Source organism: Mesoplodon densirostris, chromosome 12, assembly GCF_025265405.1.
Source record: "Mesoplodon densirostris isolate mMesDen1 chromosome 12, mMesDen1 primary haplotype, whole genome shotgun sequence".
Classification (NCBI taxonomy): domain Eukaryota; kingdom Metazoa; phylum Chordata; class Mammalia; order Artiodactyla; family Ziphiidae; genus Mesoplodon; species Mesoplodon densirostris.
In genome coordinates, this window is record NC_082672.1 from 62,649,600 (window position 1) to 62,672,919 (window position 23,320).

At 35.2% G+C, this 23,320-nt stretch overlaps 1 protein-coding gene across 1 annotated transcript in view; it reads right to left on the reverse strand.

Moving 5' to 3' along the window:
- Positions 1–703: 703 nt before the first annotated feature.
- Positions 704–23,320, reverse strand: part of MANEA (mannosidase endo-alpha) — a 67,147-nt gene continuing 44,530 nt past the window's right edge. Inside the window, exons 4-5 of the mRNA XM_060115255.1 lie at positions 3,284–3,360; positions 704–2,445 (exon numbers count right to left, since the gene is read on the reverse strand). Of these exons, the coding sequence (XP_059971238.1) occupies positions 1,788–2,445; positions 3,284–3,360 (735 nt within the window). The 3' untranslated portion in view covers positions 704–1,787. The remainder of the gene's footprint in view (positions 2,446–3,283; positions 3,361–23,320) is intronic.

Genomic DNA, 23,320 nt, shown 5'->3' on the forward strand with positions numbered 1-23,320 from the left:
TTGTCTGTCATTATGGGTTCAAACATACAACATAAGCAATGACAAAAACTGCTGTGTGTTAGAGATCTAACTAAACTTTAATAAAATATGGTATGTTATAAATATTAAGTATACCATATTTAGAGTTTATCGCTAAGATAACATATAGTGGCTAACTGGATGTAAGAAAAAAAATCCACAGGTTATATCTGTATGAGTGTTCCTATGAAGATACTTAGTTGTAACATTATAGTGATTTATTCTTATAATTTCCTCTACAAGGTGAATTACTAATTACTATTATACTGGTTTCCCATGGTCTGAACATTCTGAGAAATGGTCAATTCTCAGTTATAAATAAGTTTAACATTAATCATGCTTCTTTTCAAAGACATGATAGTTAACTTCAAAAGCACTGCTTAAAATTAAATTTCATTGTCTAATGAGTTATTTTATGATAAATTCCACTGCTAATTTGTTTCTGAATGAATGTCCATATATTCAGAATATTTATATGTATTGTTTAGTATTTCCCTATTGCTTACATTTAATAAATTAAATATCTAAAAAAATATGTAATAGCATATATATTAGATTTTTTACTATAGTTCTAGTTACAAATATTAACTATAATAGAGTGTATTTTATTCTCTAGTTTTTAAAGTAAAGAGATTCATTTTTACAGATGATTAATATGTCACAATATGACAATTGATCACAACTCTTTAACCTGTTAGGTAACATAAAAGTATAATGTTTTTAGATGGGGATGTTATATTATAGACAATAAAGTCTTAAATATTTCCATCATTAAGTGTTATACCTAATAAAAAGTCAAACTTAGTAATGAACTTTCATTTCCATATCCTTAAAATCTGAAATGGTAAGTAAAATTTCTCTATTAGTTTTAGTAGGAACAGCTTAAAATCTTGAAGTCAATCCAATGATAGTATTAACTTTTTCTTATCTGTTGGTCTCTGATTAACAGTAAATTTAAAAATATGAATAATAAATTAAGTTAAAGATTGACAAGGTATCCTAAAATAACATTTGAGGCACTGTATTTTCATAATTGTAGAGCAGCTATTTTTTTTTTAATAACTGAGAAGCAATCCTTAACCTTTATGAAAAGATTTTCCTTCTAAAGCCTGAAATTCAGCATTATAATGCAGAAACATTAGACATGCAAAACACCTAGCAAGCTCTAGGAAACCAAAAATCTGCAAATGATGATACATATTGTGCTATAGAAAGCAGACCTTCCTAACACAATATGGTTCACAGTAAGGCTTAAGGCATATGATTTTTTTCTGAAGAATTGTTATTGGAGAGTTATCCAGAGTCTGAATGCTAATATGATGAAGTTGACTGGATCATTAAAAAAATGAAAAAGGAACCATGTACATTATCTTTTAGGTCTTTGTTCTTCAATAGACATAACAAATATATACACAGTCCTTTTTCTTTGGGCCCAGAATACAAGTAGGATTTAATTGTGTACTAACTACTCTATATAACACAAGCAATTACCTATTGTGAAACACAAAAATAGCTATAAAGCAGGATTTCAATTCCAGTCAGAAATTCACCAAATTATGCCACAAGGAATGTTATTTGCACAACTTTTCTCAGTGCAACATTGCCATCGTGAAAGGTGGCAATGATAATATTACTACCTTTAAAAATGTACAAATTATTTTTATTAGAGATAATAGTACATACTGACTTTGACAGTTTTCTTTCCAAAACTCAAAAGGAATGTATTGAAATTTGGTGATTTCTATAATTATTAAACTTTAATCAATCCATTAAGAAACAGGTAGCTGGTGATTGAATGCATAAGTTGCTCTTTCCTTACTGTATTTTTCAGACCACTTACGAGTTAGATCTAGATAAAGACTTGGTTTATGAGGCCGGTAATCCAGGTACACGGTATTACTGGTTCTTTTGGGAACAGCTTTTTCAATCTGAGTTCCTTCATGCCACTCATTAAAAGAGGTGATGGAAATTATACTGGGGTGGGCTTGGAGTGCAGCACTCAGAGCATCCTCATAATATTTCCCATTGACTCGGTTGCGAGTGTTTTGAGTGTTCCACGGACGGATGCTGGTATCTATGTATCCTGGGCCCACACTTGGGATGAACATTAGGTCAAACTGATCACAAAAAAATTTTAGCTTAGCCCAGTTCTCATAGGATGAGCCATAAGTAAAGCCATTTGTGGCAAAATACGTATAAATTCCATCAAAACCACCTCGAAGAATTTCATATCTATGTTTTTTTTCTACTAGAAGTGCAATAAACAATGCATCATAAGGAGAGTTGCGAATGCTCTGAGACCCTGAACTGGTTAACAGATTGGCCCATTTTTCAGCTGTTGTGATATAGGAATCATAGACATAAAACAGTGGAAGAGCACTGCCGTTCTTAGTCTTGTACCTGTAAAAGGCAGGATGATTTCCATATCTAGAATACAAACATATATGAAAGCAGAAAGCAAAATGAATATTCATAACTCATTTGCAATAGACAATAATTGTTTATGTATTGAAAATGAAGGTAATCAGTGCAGTTTAAGCACATTGTTCACCTTTGGGGAATTAGCTATATAAGTGTAAACATTAAAAATGCATTTTTAATTTTACACATTGAAAAATGAGATACTGGATACATTAAGACATTAACAAACAAGAAATACTGAGGTTTAGAAATGATGACTAACACAATAAAAAGCCCATTTTCTACATGAAAATACTGTGGGGTTTTTTTTTGGTATAAGTGATAAACGTCCCACTGTTGCTGACATGTTTTTTATAAGAGTATGGCATCTGTCACAGACTATTATCAGTAAACCCTTAAACAAAATGAAACTGTATTAATAAATTCTTTCCTTGTAATCATACTAAATGAAAATATTAGATGTGGATCTACCATATCTAATAGCAATGCAAAATTGCAAAAGCAATTCACATTCCATACTCTGAACTTTCTTTTAAAAAGACAACTCTATATTCATAAGATTTGCAGAATACTAATTTAAATGTCATATGACAGAAATCATAGTCTAATATACACATAAAACAGTAAAAACAGGAACCTGTAACTATTCATACAGAAAGTGAATTATAAGAAAATTCAGAAATGTTCTTTAAAATGATTGCAGTATTCATTACAAAATTAGCTTAAACTAATTTTAATGTCATACTGTAAGTCATTCAAATCTCTCAAATATAAACATACTTTTCTTATAACAGTAATTATCATTGGATCATATAACAGTAATTATAGGACTGAATAAACTCACTTGTCTATAATGTATCTGACATTTTGGTACATGTTTTTATCATCTCGATTCTTATATGGTTCAATATGAAAAGTGACCTAAAACAAAAAATATTAGAGAAAAAATTATGATGTAAAAATAAAAAGGAAATCATATCCCATATTTTTAATAAACTGATTTAATAACCTTAAGATGAATGCTTTTTTATTAAGGTATAGTTGATTTACAATGTTGTATTACTGCTGTACAGTGAAGTGATTCAGTTATACATATATACACATTCTTTTTTTATATTCATATTCTTTTCCATTATGGTTTATCATAGGATATTGAATATAGTTCCCTGTGCTATACAGTAATACTTTGTTGTTTATCCATTCTGTATATAAAAGCTTACATCTACCAACCCCCTCTCCTGGCAACTACCAGTCTGCACTCTATGTCCGTGATTCTGTTTCATAGATAGGTTCATTTGTGTCGTATTTTAGATTCCACATGTAAGTGATATCATATGATATTTGTCTTTCTGACTTCATTTAGTATGATAATCTCTAGTTGCATCCGTGTTGCTGCAACTGGCATCATTTCATTCTTTTTTTTTAATGGCTGAGTAGTATTCCATTGTATATATGTACCACATCTTTATCCATTCGTCTGTTGATAGACATTTAGGTTGCTTCCATGTCGTGACTATTGTGAATAGTGCTGCTATGAACATTGGGGTGCATGTATCTTTTTGAATTACAGTTTTGTTTGCATATATTCCCAGGAATGGGACTTCTGGATCATATGGTAATTCTATTTTTAGTTTTCTGAGGAAACTCCATAGTGTTTTCAACAGTGGCTGCACCAACTTACATTCCCACCAACAGCGTAGGGAGGGTTCCCTTTTCTCCACACCCTCTCCAGCATTTGTTATTTGTAGCCTTTTTAATGATGGGCATTCTGACAGGTGTGAAGTGGTACCTCATTGTAGTTTTGATTTGCATTTCTCTAATAATTAGCGATGCTGAGCATCTTTTCATGTGCCTACTGGCCAACTGTATATCTTCTTTGGAGAAATGTCTATTTAGGTCTTCTGCCCATTTTTGGATTGGATTTTTTGTTGTTGAGTTGTATGAGCTGTGTATTTTGGAAATTAAGCACTTGTCGGTTGCATTGTTTGCAAATATGATCTCCCATTCTTTAGGTTGTCTATTTTTTTATAAATTTATTTATTTATGGCTGCATTGGGTCTTTGTTGCTGTGTGTGGGCTTTCTCTAGTTGCAGCAAGCAGGGGCTACTCTTCATTGCGGTGCGCGGGCTTCTCATTGTGGTGACTTCTCTTGTTGCGGAGCATGGACTTCAGTAGTTGTGGCTTGCAGGCTCTAGAGCACAGACTCAGTAGTGGTGCACAGGCTTAGTTGCTCCACATCATGTGGGATCTTCCTGGACCAGGGTTTGAACCCGTGTCCCCTGCCTTGGCAGGTGGATCCCTAACCACTGTGCAACCAGGGAAGTCCTGTCTTTTCATTTTGTTTATGGTTTCCTTTGCTGTGCAAAAATGACAGATTCTCCTATACCATTAAAATAGCATTTTACAAAATAATCTACATTTAATATGTACTCTTATTCAAATAATTTATAACAAAATTACTTTAAAAAATCAAAAACTAGTACTATAATGGACAATAGTTTTCAGAATGCTTGTTATTGATGTGGTTTATATATTTCTACCATGATAGCAGAAAGCAGTAACCAAAAAAAGTTAGTTATATATAAATCAAGAAAAACTAATTATGTCTACCAAAACCATTTTGTATGTCATTTATAACTAGTGGAGTAGATTAAGGGAAATATCATGTGTACTGTCTACTTAAGATCTGCAAAAACAACTATGAGAATTTTCACTTTTATTACTAATTTTACTGACTTACCATTAAAATACTTTATGGCAATATAATAAACTAAAATATTGTCAATAAGAGTTCTGTTTCTATGAAGCATGTATGGAATTAGAGACTTCTATGCTACTGCAATATAAAATGCCTTTGTTTTCAACCACCTAATTAAAGTGAAATATATTTTACATTCATCAGTGCTACTAGTTTTCACATAATTAATTATAAAGTCAGACAGCATTTAGTTAAACTATAATTCTCTTCTTTTAATAAGATTTCAGTAATATTATACAAAGAAAGTTTTTATTAGTAAGGTCAATTTCGTTTGTGCAGTATATTGTAAGTATGGCTAGGGCAGTTAGATTTTTGCAGTAGCTCTGGTATGTATGTGCTTTTTAACTTCAATTGAAAGAAAAGTGGCAAGGGTATAGGTATTTTCATACTCTTATATAATGTAACCTTGAGTAATCTCCCTTTAGCTGTAACATTTCCTAAGTAAGTTTCCATTTTATACATAAAGGAAACCAAATTTAAGCAAATATCCTATATTATAATGAATTTGCTTTTAAAGTTGCAAACTCTACATGGCTTCCTTTTTTGTAAAGTGCAGATCAATACATTTATAGTAATTCAAAAAGCCACTATTTTATACAATACTTAATAAGTTAGAAATATGAGGGAAAATATTAATTGCAATAATATTACCTTGTAGGCTTAGTGAATAATTTGATGTATCACCATTCCACTGTTCCATTTGGAAAAATCTATTAGACCAATATACTACAATGACTTTAAAAATGATAGAATACTATATACAAAATCAAATGTTTGCATTATCTTTAGATCGGGAAGTAAGAGTCCTATAAATGTTCCCTCATTTCATGCTTCTAATTTTGACCATGCACCCAAAGTGAACTTCCTAAAGTGAAAATCTGATGATCCTGGAGAGTGATATTAGCAACATGATGACATAAAATGTTCCTACTATTTAGTCCTTTTAAAATCAACAAATTGGACATTCATACATGAGCAAAAGCACCTTTGTGGTGTTCTGGGACCTAGTGTCTTATTCCAAGGAACACAGGAGTTGTCTCACTCACCACAAAGATGGTAAGAGACAAACGTCTCTTTGAGCTGGGGAACCAGAGGAGCCAGACAAACTGCCTAGATCCCTTTTGTTCTTGCCAGGCAAAAATTGTGTCAGTAAAGACCCAGGCAGGCACTCACATACAAGACAGAGAACTTGCAGAAGTCTAGTCCTCCCAATGGGAGACCCCAGCACATAACTGGAGACAAAAAAAAAAAGCTAGTTTGGTTGCAACAGAGGGCAGTAGAGAAGCTTTCCTGGCACCATGCCTCTGCCCAAAGAAACACTGAAAGGGGAAAAGGAAAGCAGTGAGTGAGTGCCCAGCTATCCCAGCTAGACTGGAAGTGGCTAGAAAAATCATTTCTCCACCAGCAACTGAAGTACTAAGATGGGAGCTTTATAACCAGGGGTAGGGAGGATATTAGGAAAGATGCAAATTAGAACTTCAGCTGGTGGGAAAGGGATTGTTCTTAGTAGAAGTCCACCTAGGAGCCACTGGGATCACCCTACTGGATCTGCAGGTGCCCCCAATGTACCCAGTGATAAACCCACACTTTCCCCCCACTCTATGTTTGCTCCTTGTGTGGGCTCCCAAGTGCCACTGCAAGAGAAAGCTCCAGTAGACTGAGAGCATGCTCAGAAACCATGAACTTGAGCTATATAGCAACCTTTTGGAAAACAAGAGAGGTTTCCAGTAGTCAGCCTGGTGAACTGTAAGAAACAGAGAGGGCATAAATGTTTAAAAACTCACCCAGAAGAGGGAACAAGAGGACTGGAGCAGGTATAAATTCACAAAAAACAGTAAAAACTCAGATAATATCAACACTACAGAATATAACATACCATCTGAAGGCAACAAGAAAAGAGTTAAGAAGATATCTACTACTTCATATGCAAAAACAACAATGCAAATCTAAAGGGATTATGAAACATCAAGGAAACGTGGCATCACATAAAAATTATCTATTTCTAGCAATCAATCAAATTCAAAGGCACAGAATATTGCAACCTATCTGATAAAGAGTTGAAAATAGATGTTATAAAGAAACTCAACAGGTTACAAGAAAACTCAGAAAGACAATTCAATAAAATCAGGAATAAAATATGTGAACAAAATGGCCCTTTATTAAAGAGAAAGAAATTTTAAAAAAGAACCAAACAAAAATTCTGGAGCTGGATAGCACGCAATGCAGAGAATATGTAGCAAGGCAGAGCGTATGAAGATGAAATAACACAAAAGAGAAGAGGGAACTTAGAAAAAGAACAAAGAAAGCCTACATGATCTATGGATATCCATATATCCATCCATATATCCTGACAAATGTCAGGATAATCAGAATTCCAGGCAGAGAAGGCAGGGGCAGGAAGTTAACTTAAAGAATAATAGCTGAGAACTTCCAAAATCTGAGAAAAGACTTGGACATACAAGTCCACAAAGCTAGTAGATCAGCCTAGTGTCTCAATGCAAAAAGATATTCTCCAAGACATTAAAGGCAGGCAAGGAAAAAAAAAGAAGAGAACTTACAAAGGACTGCCAATAGGCTATCAGCAGATTTCTCTGTAGGAATTCAATAGGCCAGAGGACAGTGGAATGACAGAGTTGAAAGATAAAAATGGCCAGCCAAGACTACTTTATCTAGCAAAGTTATCCTTTAGCTATGAAGAAGTAAAGCCTCTCCCAAACAAAATCTGAGGGAGTTCACCACTATTAGATCTACCTTGCAAGAAATGCTGAAAGGAGTTCTTCAAGCTGAAATGAAAACATACAAAAGTACAAAATACTCTGGTAAAGATGAGAAATATACAGCCAGACTTAGAAAACTATAATTCTGTAGGAGGATGGTGTGTTAACTACTCAACTATAGTATAAAGGTTAAATGAAAGTAGGAAAAATAACTATACCTACTATAAGTTAATAAATATACAATAAAAAAGAGGTAAACTGTGGCATCAATATGCAAAAGGGAGGAGCTAAAAAATGGATACCTGAGGGGGTTAAAGATAAGTTTCTGTAAACCTAAAATGGACTGTTTTATCTAAGAGATGTTTTATGGAACCCCCCCTTGATAACCACAAAGCACAAATCTAGAGCAGATGCACAAAAGAGGGGGGAAAAGAGCATACCACCATGAAAAATAACCAATTTACAAATGTAGGCAGAAAGAGAGAAAAAGAAATAATGGAAATACAAAACCAGACTGCAGTTGATAAGATTAAATATTAATAATTGCTCTGAATGTAAATGGATTGAATTCACCAATGAAAAGGCGCATAGTGACTGGATGGATAAAGAAACAACACCAAACTGTATGGTGTTCTTAAGAGATCCCATTAAACTTTAAGGATGCACACAGACTCAAAGTGAAGGGGCAGAAAAGATATTACATGCAGGTGGAAACTGCAGTGGAACATAAATTTCAGAATGTAAATTTAAATAGGGCTGAAAAATTAAGTGACCAAGTAGAAGCTAACTTTTTATGGAAATGTTTCCATGTGCTGTGACAATTATTTTTGTGTTTCTTCTGGTTATTTTCCTCCATATCAACAGATCTTTACAATTCACTGTACTTAAGATGATTACTATTAATTTTCTTTACAAAATTGTGTCTCAGCAATTGTCAAATATTTTTGTTTCTTTGTACTTATACTTTATAATTTTATTGACGTAAATATATCTCTGTTCTAGTAGAAAAAATAAATGGTTCTGGTGATGAAGGTGATGTAGGAAGATCCTGAACTTACCTCCTCCCATAGACACACCAAATCTACAGCTAAATATGGAACAATCTCCTCCAAAAAGAACCTGGTGGAGTGACCCCATCACATCTGGCAAACGAGAGGGAAACCACATCAAAGCAGGTAGGAAAGGCTGAGATACGATCTCACCATAAACCCCATCCCAGCAGTGACATACAATCAGGAGAGAACTCAAAACCCAGACTCTCCCTGAAGAACAAATAGTTTGTATCCCACATCTGACATACCAGTTTCTAAGACCAGCCCCTGAAAGATGAGCCCCCAAAATATCTGGCTTTGAATAGCCAAAGGGATGTAGCTCTTAAAGAGCTTGCATGCAGACTCATCCATCCCAGGGACCAGCGCAGAAGCAGCCCTTCAAAAAGCACCCAAATTTTATGTAAAAGAAACTCATTTGCTAATTTTAAAAGCATTGGTCTGAGAGGCAAGGGTCTGCTGGGATATTCTATGGGGAAAGAGGCTGGCGAGTTCTACCTTCCTGTTCACCCTCTGATTGCTAAAGCCAGCAGGTGCCATTTTTTTTTACTTTCTTTTCCTTTTTATCTTTTTCTTCTTTCAGCAGGTGCTGTCCCTGTACTCCCCATCTGCCCCACTCCATGTAGTGGGTGTCACCGTTGAGCTCTCCCTCTGTCAATGCTCCAGAGCACCAGTATTTCCCAGAGGGGAGCTTCTACATGTCTGGTGACCTAGATTTTGCAGCTGTCACAAAGGGACACCTGTTGATCACATGGACTTGGAGGCCAGGGGAGCTTGTGTCCTGGGTCCCATGGGACTGAACAACAGACAGTTTTTGGTAGAGTACCACTCCTACAGCATTGCATAGATATCCAACTGAAACATACCCACAGTCTTTCTGAGAAACAGGCCTATTTCCTTCTACAGCAGCTTTGGCCTGTGGGGCAGGCTTCTGGTTTTGCACACTTATAGGACCCTATAGAGGTACTCTCAGGGAATGGAGACAGTGGGCACAATCTTTGCACTCTCTCTCTGCCTTGCTCCAGATCACTGTTATCTTCAGAAAAGGAGTTATATTCTTATATCCTTGACTGGTGCCCTGATTTTTGTAGCTTGCCAGGGGATGCCTCTATATCACTTGGCTCTGGTGGTTGGGGAGCTCCAGGTTTGGCACAGTTCCAGAGTCTACAGAGGTGCTCAGGGTATGGAGGTCAGGAGAATGCCATCTTTTTGCTCTCCCTCTATCTCGCTATAGCTCACTGGTATCTCCCAGAAAAGAAAAGATACTTAACTGGAGCCCCAAGTTTTATGACTGCCACCCAGCAAACACGCCCAGATCACCTGGCTTTGGTGGCCAACTGGGCTTACACTGTGGTCCTACAGGACTGAATATATTTGCACTTGGTAAAATCTGCTGGCTGAGGGTCTAAATTCTAATCAGCCTGAATCTAGATGCTACCTGAAATCCTCTCCTTAAGGACAGTGACTAGTCTCAGCACATCTTCAACTACTAGAAGCTATTAAAAATAAAATAGGCTGCTTAGACAACTACAAAGGTTTGAGACAACCAAGAGCTAGGGAAGAGCTGAATGATAAAGTTCATCTCATATGCAAGGCCAATGCTTTAAGACAGAGAGAGGTGAATGTATCATCAAATGCATAGAAACCAACACAGAGAGTCAAGCAAAATGAAGAAATAGAGGAGTATATTCCAAATGAAAGAACAAGATAAAACCTCAGGGGGAAGAGCCCTTAAAGAAACAGAGATAAGTAAGTAACCTGATAAGAGTTGAAAAGTAATGGTAATAAAAATGCTAACCAAATTCAAGGAGAGAATGGTTGAACACAGTGAAAACGTCAACAAAGAGAAAATGTAACAAAGAGATCACAGAGCTGAAAAATACACTAGCGAGGTTCAACAGCAGACTAGAAGAAGACAGGGCAAGAGGCACTCACCTAATCCGAGCAGCAAAAAGAATGAAAAACAGTGAAGATAAATTAAGGGACTTCTGGGACACTTGTGTGAAAGTTAGTTTGCTAGATGTTGTCCTATAAGGAGGAGAGAGAGAGAAAGGGGTAGTAAACTTATTGGGAGAAGTAGTGACTAAAAAATTCCCCAACCTGAGGAAGAAAACACATCCAGATCAAGGAAGCCCAGAGACTGACAAATAAAATGAACCCAAAGAGAATCACGCCTAGACATATTATACTTAAAATGTCAAAATTAAACATAAGAACCCACACATACATAGTCAAGTAATCTATGATAAAGGAGCCAAAATATACATTGGTTAAGGGCAGCCTCTTCAATAAATGGTGTTAGGAAAACTGGATCACTACCTTACATCATATAGAAAAAATAACCAAAAGTGGATTAACTTGAATGTAAGACTGGAAACCATAAAACTAGAAGAAAATATAGGCAGTAAGCTCACTGACGTAGGTCTTGGCTGCAATTTTTTGGATTTGACAACAAAACCAAAGGCAACAAAAGCAAAAATAAACAAGTGGGACTACATCAAACTAAAAAGTTTCTGTACAGCAAAGGAAAATATCAACAAATAGAAGCAACGGAAGAAAATATTTGCATATCATGTATCTGATAAGGGGTTATTATCCAAAATATATAAATTCCTCCAACTCAGTAGCAGAAAGCAAAAAAAAAAAAAAAACCTATTAAAAAATGGGCAAAGGTTCTGAAAGGATATTTTTCCAAAGAAGACATACAGAGGGCCAACAAACACACAAAAAGACACTCAAAATCACTACTCATCAGGGAAATGCAAACTAAAACCACAATAAGATACCACTGCATGCATATCAGAATGACTATTATCAAAAAGAAATAAAAAGTGTTGGCATGCATGTAGAGAAAAGGAGACCCTTGTGCACTAGTTTTGGGAATGTAAATTGGTACAGCCACTATGGAAAACAGTAGGGAGTTACTTAAAAAGTTAAAAATCGAACTATCATATGGTCAGGCAATTCCATTACGGGGTATTTGTTTGAGGAAGACAAAAACACTACATCGAAAAGACACATGCACCCTCATGGTCACTGCAGCATTATTTACATAGCCAAGCTAAGAAAGGAAACAACCCAATGTCCATCAACATATGACCGGATTAAAAAAATGATATGTATATATATAACACATATCCCACCATAAAAATGAATGAAATTTTGCCGTTTGCAACAACATGAATTAACCTTGAGGGCATTATGCTAACTGAAGTAAGTGAGACAGAGAAATACAAATACCATACGATCTCAATTATATTTGGAAAAGACAAAACAACAAAAAAACCAAGCTCATAGATACAGAGAACAGATTGGTGGTTGCCAGAGCATGGAGGTGGAATGTGGGCAAAACATACAAACTTCCAGTTAAAAGATAAATATAGCATGGGGATGTAATGTACTGAATAATGGCTATAATTCATAATGCTGTATTGCATATTTGAAAGTCCTTGAGAGAGTAGATCTTAAAAGTTCTCATCACAAGATAAAAAATTTTGGAACCATATATGGTGATGGATGTGAACTAGACTCATTGTGGTTAACAATTTCACAGTATACTTAAATGTCATATCTTTACCTTGTACACCTGAAACTAATATAATGTTACATGTCAATTATATTTTAATTTTTAAAGTAAAATAAATTAAAGAATATCATCTCAAATGAAAATGGAAACACAACACACAATTCTATAGTGTTGCAAAAGCAGTTCTGAGAGTGAAAAATGCGTATATTAAGAAATGAAAAAGATCACAAATAAACAACCTAACTTTGCACCTCAAGGAGCTAGAAAAGTAGTAAACTAGGCCCAAAGTTAGCAGAAGGAAGGGAATAATAAAGATCCTAGCAGAAATAAATGAAATAGAGACCAGAAAAATAAAAGATCAAGAGGTAGTTTCTCAGAAAAAAAAAAAAAAAAAAAGGAAAAGCCTCAAGCATAACTAAGAAAACAAAAGAGAAGACTGAAAGTCAGACATGAAAGAGAGGAAATTACAACTGACACTACAGAAATATGTTATGATAAGAGACTACTATGAACAATTATAAGCCAAAAAATTAGATAACCTAGAAGAAATGGATATTTTCCTAGAATCATTTAACCATCCAAGACTGAACCAGGAAATGGAAAGTATGAACAGACCAATAACATTTAAGGAGATTGAATCAGTAATCAAAAGCATCCCAACCCTGAAAACCCCAAGACCAGATGGCTTCACTGGTGAATTCTACCAAATATTTCAAGAAGAATTAATGCCAATCTTTTTTCACTTTTCTAAAAAACTGGAGAGGAGGGAATACTTCTGAACTCATTCTATATGCCAGTATTACCCTGATACCAAAGCCAGAAAAGAACCCTACAAGAATAGAAAACTATAGACCAATATCCCTATAAAACATAGATGTAAAAATTCTCAACAAAATACTAGCAAATTCAAGAATTCATTAAAAGGATTATGTACCATGACCAAGTTGGATTTATTACTGGGATTCAAGGATGGTTCAACATATGCAAATCAATAAATGATACAGCACATTAACAGAATGAAAGATTAAAATCATATGATCATCTCAATAAATGCAGAAACAGCATCTGACAAAACAGAGCATTTTTTCTTGATTAAAAACTCTTAACAGATTGTGTATAGAAGAAACACACCTAATTATATTGAAAGCAATATACACTAAACCCACAGCTAATATTGTACTCAGTGAAGAAAAAGTGAAAGTTTTTCCTCTAAGATCAGGAACAAGGTGCTCACTTTTACTACTCTTATTCAACCTAGTACTTAAGTATCCTATCTAGAACAATCAGGCCAAAGAAATAAAAGGCATCCAAATAGTAAAGGAAGTCACTATTGTCATATGATATGATCCAATATATTGAAAATCCCAAAGACTCAACATTGCAGGACATAAAATCAGTACACAGAAATCAGCTGCATTTCTATTACACTAAAACTGAAACATCTGAAAAATGTAAAAAAAAAATCGCATTCACAGTAGCTTCAAAAACAATAAAATACCTAGTAATAGATTTAACCAAGGAAGTGAAAGACCTGTACAATGAAAGCTACAAGACTTTGAAGAAATCAAAGACGACATAATATAATGGAAAGACATGCCATATTCATGAATTGGAAGAGTTAATATTGTTAAAATTAACTGCCCAAAGCCAATTATAGATTCAACACAATCTCTATCAAAATCCAATGGCATTTTTCACAGAAATAGAAAAAACAATCCTCAGACTTGTATGGAACAACAAAAGACCTTGAATAGCCAAAGTAATCTTGAGACAAAAGAACACAACTGGAGGCATCACACTCCATTTTCAAACTATATTACAAATCTATTGTAATCAAAACTGTGTGGTATTGACATAAAAACAGACCCAGAGATCAATGAAATGAAGTAGAGAGCCCAGAAATAAACCAACACAGATGGTCAATTACTCTATGACACAGGAACAAACAATATATAATGAGTAAAGGACATTCTCTTCAATAAATGTTGTTGGGAAAACTGGATAACCACATGTAGAAAAAGAAAACTGGACCCCTACCCTTACCCCACTCACAAAAATTGCCTTGAAATAGATTAAAGATTTAAACATAAGACCTGAAACTGCAAAACTCTTAGAAGAAAACAGCTCCATGACATGGCTCTTATTAATGATATTTTTGCATATGACACCCAAAGCACAAACAACAAAATTTTAAAAAAGTGGAACTAGATCAAACTCCAAAGCTTCTGCAATGCTAATGAAACAACTAACAAAATGAAAAGGCAACTACAGAATGGTAGAAAATATTTGCAAACCATGTGTTGGATAGGGGTTAATGTCCAAAATTTATAAAGAACTCATACAACTCACTTTTTAAAAATCTGATTAAAGAATGGGCAAAGGACCTGTAGAGACATTGTTTTCCAAAGACGACAACAAAATGGCCAACAGTTACATGAAAAGGGACTCAACATCACTAATCATAAGGGAAATGCAAATCAAAACTAAAATGACATAAGTCATAATAACAGATGTGAGGTGCTATCATCAAAGATAAGAAATAAGTGTTGGGCAAGGATATGGAGAAAAGGGAACCCCTTTTCTTGCCTTGGGTAGTTCCTTCAAAGAAATGAAATCACCTGCACCCCCATGTTCATTGCAGCATTATTTACAATAGCCAATACATGAAAACAATGTTAAGAGTCTTCTATGGATAAATGGATAAAGAAAATGTGGCACATACACACAGACACACACAATGAAAAGCTATTCAGTCATGAGAAAAAAGGAAATGCTGCCATTTCTTTACAACATGGATGGACCTTGAGGTCATTATGCCAAGTGAGATGGATCAGAAAACAAAAAGATAAATATTGTATGATATCTCTTATAGTGGAATCCAAAATAAAATGAATTTGAAGAAACAGAAAGGAATGGTGGTTACCAAAGGCTAGGAGGTAGGGAAATGAAAGAGATGTTGTTTAAGAATATATACTTGCAACTAGTAAATAATTAAGTTATGGAGATCTAGAGCTAATCTAACAGTGATTATAAACAACAAAACTGTATTACATTAAACTTGCTAATCAACTGTATCTTAACTGTACCCATCACTAGAAGAAATGGTAATTATGTATCATGATAGAGGTAAGCTATCAATGACAGTAATATTGCAATATAAATGTATCCAATCAATATGTTATATACCTTAAACTTACATAATTTTGTCAATTATACTTCAATAAAATTAAAACTTAAGCAAAAATCTCATGATGCTTTTCTCCTTCTCAAAGTCCTCCACTCACTCCTTCACTCCTGCACACCCTCCATTCCCCACTACAATTATACTGAGGTAGATCTTCCTACCTACCATCTTCCTATGTGGTGCCATCATACTCCCCCTGCAAATACTTGTGTTTGTCTCTGACCTCCAGTAGATTGCAAGGTCTCAAGTGCATAGAAAATATCTTATCCTTCTTAGTACTACCAGCATCTCCAACAGTACCTGCCACATAGCAGACCCTGAATGCATGAATGCATGCAGGAGTGAATGAATGATTTCCATGCAATATGTAATAGTCAAATTAAACTCTAGGTCTGCCATTTATATACCCCATTTAGGTAATATTCACCAAAAATTCATATTATTAACTTAAGAACAATAAGACAAAAAGGAAAAAAAAAGAGCTCATAGGCAGTAAAACATTTTTTCAAATGGAGCTGAAAAATCATTTAGAAAAGAACCACAGACATACTACATGCAAATTTCACACAGTCGAAAATCTACAGAAGCCTGAGAAGCAGATATTATGATGACTCTAGAGCAATAGGCCAAATAAATAATGGATGGTGAAATCAATACTACGAGAAATGTGATTTATATATAAAATAAAAAAAACTTGTTCTTTTAAAATGATACAAAACTGATTAAAATGCAAGAATACCACCAGTGACTGAGTTAGTTCTTTCCCTTAAAATCCTGATTTTCTTTAACCTAGATGGATGGTTTAATTCAGTCAGGTTTGATGTGATGATGTTTTACAGTAATCCACAATCTGAGTGGCTTTCAAAGACAAACACCTGTTTATTGCACACAGGTCTATGGACTGGCTATGCTGGCTCTGCTCGACAGTGGATCAAGTTCAATTCTGCTCCACATGTCTGTCAATCTGGGTCCTAGACAGAAGGCACACCTGGGGCATGCTGTTCTCATGGAAGAGGAACACAACCATTGAAGCACATATAATACTTCTGCTTAGACATGGTTTTCTTACAGTCTTCATACATGACATTTTCTTACATCTCATTAGTCAAAGCAAGCCATGAGGCCAAGCCCGACAACAATGGGGCATGAGGTATACTTGCTCTTTCCGTAGAGGGGAAGGAAAACAGGAATATTTGCTAAAAATGATATAATCTATCAAAACATATCTATCATGTCTCACACAAAAAATTATTTCTCTGCTGTGTTATTAATGATATAGTGGTAAATATCCAGCTCTGATATTTATACTCTCTACAAAACCAGCCTACACAATGACAGTCAAAAGTGCTACAGTGTTTGCTCTAGTGTTTGCACCAGTGGTCTGGTGAAAACTACACAGGAGAGTCACCAGGGCCATTTGCTGGCATACCCACGGTTATGATGGGACTGAGAGCAGTACCAACAACAGTGTACTTTGTGAGCCCACACAACAGGCAAAAGGTGACATAACAGAGCACACTCACAGGTGAACATCTCCAGAGGAGGAATACTCAGAGGCTTCTCTCCCAGTTGAAGTGCTTCAATCCCGCCTACCTTCACTGCAGATCAGAAACACAGCTAAGAAACAGATCTTTGGGCCTCTACTTCAACAACTAAGGAGCATATCATGCCCCTGACAGGGCAGTGACAACCGCAGAGCAAAGGGGAGGCCCCACTCAATATCCACCTCACACACCAGGGGGCAGACATCAGAAGCAAGAGGAGCTATGATCCTGCAGCATGCATAAAGGAGACCACAAACACAGTAAGTTAGCCAAAATGAGATGACAGAGGAATCTGCTGCAGACGAAGGAGCAAGATAAAAACCTACAAGAACAACTAAATGAATAAATAATGAAAAAGAATCAGAATAATGATAGTAAAGATGATCCGAGATGTCAGAAAAAGAATGGAGGCATGGATTGAGAAGATGCAAGAGATGATTAACAAAGACGTAGAAGAACTAAAGAACAAACAGAAATGAACAATACAATAACTGAAATGAAAAATACTCTAGAAGGAATCAGTAACAGAATAACTGAGGCAGAAGAATGGATAAATGAGCTGGAAGACAGAATGGTGGAAATCACTGCCGTGGAACAGCATAAAGAAAAAAGAATGAAAATAAATGAAGACTGTCTCAGAGACTTCTGGGACAACATTAAACATACCAACATTCGAATTATAAGGGTCCCAGAAGAAGAGAGAGAAAGGGCCTGAGAAAATATTTGATGAGATAACAGTCTCAAACTTCCCTAACATAGTAAAGGAAACAGTCACCTAGTCCAGGAAGTGCACAGAGTCCCATACAGGATAAACACAAGGAGGAACACACCGAGACACATGTTAATCAAACTAACAAAAATTAAATACAAAGAAAAAATATTAAAAGCAACAAGGGAAAAACAACAAAAAACATACAAGGGAATCCACAGGTTATCAGCTGATTTTTTAGCAGAAACTTTGCAGACAAGAAGGGAGGGGCATGATATACTTAAAGTAATAAAAGGGAAAAACCTACAACAAAGAATACTCTACCTAGCAAGTCTCTCATTTAGACTTGACGGAGAAATCAAAAGCTTTACAGACAAGCAAAAGCTAAGAGGATATAGCACCACCAAACCAGCTTTATGACAAATGCTAAAGGAACTTCTCTAGGCAGGAAACACAAGAGAAGAGAAAACAAGAGGAAGGGAAGAAAAAAGACCTACAAAAACAAACCCAAAATAATTCATAAAATGACAATAGGAACATACATATCAATAATTACCTTAAATGTAAATGGATTAAATGCTCCAACCAAAAGACAGAGACTGGCTGAATGTATTCAAAAACAAGACCCATATATATGCTGTCTATAAGAGAACCACTTCAGACCTAGGGACACATACAAACTGAAAGTGAGGGGATGGAAAATAATATTCCATGCAAATGGAAATCAAAAGAAAGCTGGAGTGGCAATACTCAATCAGACAAAATAGACTTTAAAATAAAGACTGTTACAAGAAACAAGGAAGGTCACTACATAATGATCAAGGGATCAGTATATGAAGAAGATATAACAATTATAAATATATATGCAGCCAACATCAGAGCACCTCAATATATAAAGCAAATGCTGAGAGCCATAAAAGGGGAAATAATAGTGGGGGACTTTAACACCCCACTTACAACAATGGACTGATAAACCAGACAGAAAATTAATAAGGCAACACGAGCTTTAAAGGACACATTAGTCAAAATAGACTTAATTGATATTTATAGGGAATTCCATCGGAAAGCAGCAGAATACACTCTTCTCAAGTGCACATGGAACATTCTCCAGGATAGATCACATCTTGGGTCACAAATCAAGCCTCAACAAATTTAAGAAAATTGAAATCATATCAAGCATCTTTTCTGACCACAATGCTATGAGATTAGAAATCAATTACAGGAAAAAACTGTAAAATACACATGGAGGCTAAACAATGTTATTAAACAACCAAAAGGTCACTGAAGAAATCAAAGAGGAAATCAAAAATACCTAGAGACAAATGAGAAAAAAAACACGCTGATCCAAAAACTATGGATGCAGCAAAAGCAGTTCTAAGAGGGAAGTTTACAGCAATGCAATCTTACCTCAAGAAACAAGAAAAATCTCAAATAACCTAAAGTTATACCTAAAACAACTAGAGAAAGAAGAAGAAAACCCAGACTTAGTAGAAGGAAAGAAAAAACAGCAGAAATAAATGAAATAGAAACAAAGAAAATAGTAAAGATCAATGAAACTAAAAGCTGGTTCTTTGGGAGGATAAACAAAATTGATAAACCTTTAGGCAGACTCATCAAGAAATAAAGGGAGAGGACTTGAATCAATAAAATTAGAAAAAAAAAGGAGAAGTTACAATGGACAAAACGGGTATACAAAGGATCATAAGAGACTACTACAGTCAACTATATGCCAATAAAATGTAAAACCTTGAAGAAATGGACAAATTCCAAGAAAGGTACAACCTTCCAAGACTGAACCAGGAAGAAATAGAAAATATGAACAGACCAATCACAAGTACTGAAATTGAAAGTGGATTAAAAAACTCCCCAAAAACAGAAGTCCAGGACCAGATGGCTTCACTGGTGAATTCTATCAAACATTTAGAGAAGAACTGACACCTACCCTTATGAAACTCTTCCAAAAAATTGCAGAGGAAGGAACACTTCCAAGCTCATTCTATGAGGCCAACATCACCCTGATACCGAAACCAGACAAAGATAGCACAAAAAAAGGAAATTACAGGCCAATGTCACTGATGAACATAGAAACAAAAGTTCTCAACAAAATACTAGCAAACCGAATCCAACAACACATTAAAAGGATCATACATCCTGATCAAGTGGGATTTATTCCAGGGAGGCAAGGATTCTTCAATACAGTATATGCAAATCAATCAATGTGATACAGCACATTAACAAATTGAAGACTAAAAACCATATGATCATCTCAATAGATGCAGAAAAAGCTTCTGACAAAGTTCAACACATTTATGATAAAAACTCTCCAGAAAGTGGGCATAGAGAGAATCTAGCTCAACATAATAAAGGCCTATCTGACAAACCTACAGCAAACATCATACTCAATGGTGAAGATCTGAAACATTTCCTCTAAGATCAGGTACAAGACAAGGATGTCTACTCTCACCACTTTTATTCAATATACTATTGGAAGTCCTAGTCATGGCTGTCAGAGAAGAAAAAAAAAAAAAATAAAAGGAATCCAAATTGGAAAAGAAGAAGTAAAACTGTCAATGTTTGCAGATGACATGATACTATACACTGAGATTCCTAAAGATGCTACCAGAAAACCACTAGAGCTCATCAAGGAAATTGGTAAAGTTGAAGGATACAAAATCAATACATGGAAATCTCCTGCATTCCTATATGCTAACAAAGAAAGATCAGAAAGAGATATTAAGGAAACAATCCCATTTACCATTGCATCAAAAAGAATGAAATACCTAGGAATAAACCTACCTAAGGAGGCAAAAGACCTGACAGAAAACTGTAAGATGCTGATAAAAGAAATCAAAGATGACACAAACAGATGGAGAGATATACCATGTTCTTGGATCTGAGAACTGATATTGTGAAAATGACTACACTACTCAAAGCAATCTACATATTCAATGCAATCCCTATCAAATTACCAAGGGCATTTTTCATAGAATTAGAACAAAAAAATTTTACAGTTTGTATGGGAACACAAAAGACCCCAAAGAGCACAAGCAATCTTGAGAAAGAAGAGCGGAGCTGGAGGATGAGGCTCCCTGACTTCAGACTAAGTACAAAGCTACAGTAACCAAAACAGTATGGTACTGGCACAAAAACAGAAATACAAATCAACGGATTACGATACAAAGTCCAGAGATAAACCCACACACCTATGGCCACCTAATCTATGACAAAGGAGGCAAGAATATACAATGAAGAAAAGACAGTCTCTTCAATAAGTGATGCTAGGAAAACTGGACAGGTACATGTAAAAGAATGAAATTACAACACTCCATAACACCATACACAAAAATATACTCAAAATGGATTAAAGACCTAAATGTAAGACTGGACACTGTAAAACACTTAGAGGAAAACACAGGCAGAACACTCTGACATACATCTCAGCAATATCTTTTTTGATCCACCTCCTAGAGTAATGAAAATAAAAACAAAAATAAACAAATGGGACCTAATGAAACTTCAAAGCTTTTGCACAGCAAAGGAAACTATAAACAAAACGAAAAGACAACCCTCAGGATGGGAAAAAACATTTGCAAATGAAGCAACTGACAAGGGATTAATCCCCAAAACATACAAACAGCTCATGCAGCTCAATAACAAAAAAACAAACAACCCAATGAAAAAATGGGCAGAAGATCTAAATAGACATTTCTCTAAAGAAGACATACAGATGAACAAAAAAACACATGAAAAGATGCTCAACATCACTAATTATTAGAGAAATGTAAATCAAAACTACAATGCGGTATCACCTCACACTGGTCAGAATGGCCATCATCAGAAATCTACAAACAATAAATGCTGGGTAGGGTGTGGAGAAAAGGGAACCCTCCTGCACTGTTGGTGGGAATGTAAATTGGTACAGCCACTATGGAGAACAGTATGGAGATTCTTTAAAAAACTAAAAATAGAGCTACCATATGACCCAGCAATCCCACTACTGGGCATATACCCGGAGAAAACTGTAATTAGAGAGGATGCATGCATCTCGATGTTCACTGCAGCATTATTTACAATAGCCAGGAAATGTAAGCAATCCAAATGTCCATCAACAGAGGAATGGATAAAGAAGATGTGGTACATATATACAATGGAATATTACTCAGCCATAAAAAGAAATGAAATAATGCCATTTGCAGAGACATGGATGGACCTAGAGATTGTCATACAGAGTGAAGTAAGTCAGAAAGAGAACGACAAATATCGTATAATAGCGCTTATATGTGGAATCTAGAAAAATGGTATAGATGAACTTATTTGCAAAGCAGAAATAAAGTCACAGATGTAGAAAACAAACTTATGGTTACCAAGGGGAAGGTGGGGGGTGGGATAAATTGGGAGATTAGGATTGAAATATATACACTACTGTATATAAAATAGATAAGTAACAAGAACCTACTGTATAGCACAGGGAATTCTACTCAATGCTCTGTGGTGATCTAAATGGGAAGGAAATCTAAAACAGAGTGGATATATGTATTTGTATAACTGATTCACTTTACTGTACAGCAGAAACTAACTCAACATTGTAAAGCAACTATACTCCAATAAAAATTAATAGAAAAATAAACAAAATAAAAGAAACCCTTTATCAAGTTAAAGAATATTTTTTATTAAGAGTTTTTATTAGTAATGAGTTTTTATTTCCTCAGAAGTTTAGTATCAAGATGATCATGTTTTATCTCCTTTAAATAATCAATTAAGTTTTATTTACTTAACACTTACATAGTGTTTACCATGTGCCAGACTCTAAAGGCTTTACATATATTACCTCATGTAATCTTTATAACCATTCTGTAAGGTAGATTTTGTTACTTTTTCCATTGAGAGATGAGGAAACTGAGGCATAAGAGTTAAATACACAGCTACTAAGTGCTTGAGCCAGGACTGAATGTGGGAGATTTGGATTCAGATTTCATACTCTTGAACCCCCTCTTAGATTCTTGCTAATAAACACTTCTCATATGTTTTCTTTAGGAATTTTGCATATATTTTCATTAATGAGATCACTGTATGAATCTCTTTTTTATGCTATCCTTCTTTAGTGTTTGAATCAGAACTGTGTTATCATTATAGAATAAAGTTGCAAGTCTTCTCTGGTAGCCAGTCTCCAAGATGGCCATGAATGCTCCCCATCTCCTGATATTCATAACCTGTGCAGTTGCCTCCCACATTGTACCAGGGTTGGTTTACCAGCAGATAAACCAATAAAATAGGGCATAAGTGACAGTCACTTCCTAAATTAGGTCAAAACACTGCACCTTCTATACTGAACTCTCTCCTTCTCAAATCATTCATTATGGGGAAGCCAGCTGCCATGTATTAAGGAGACAGTCC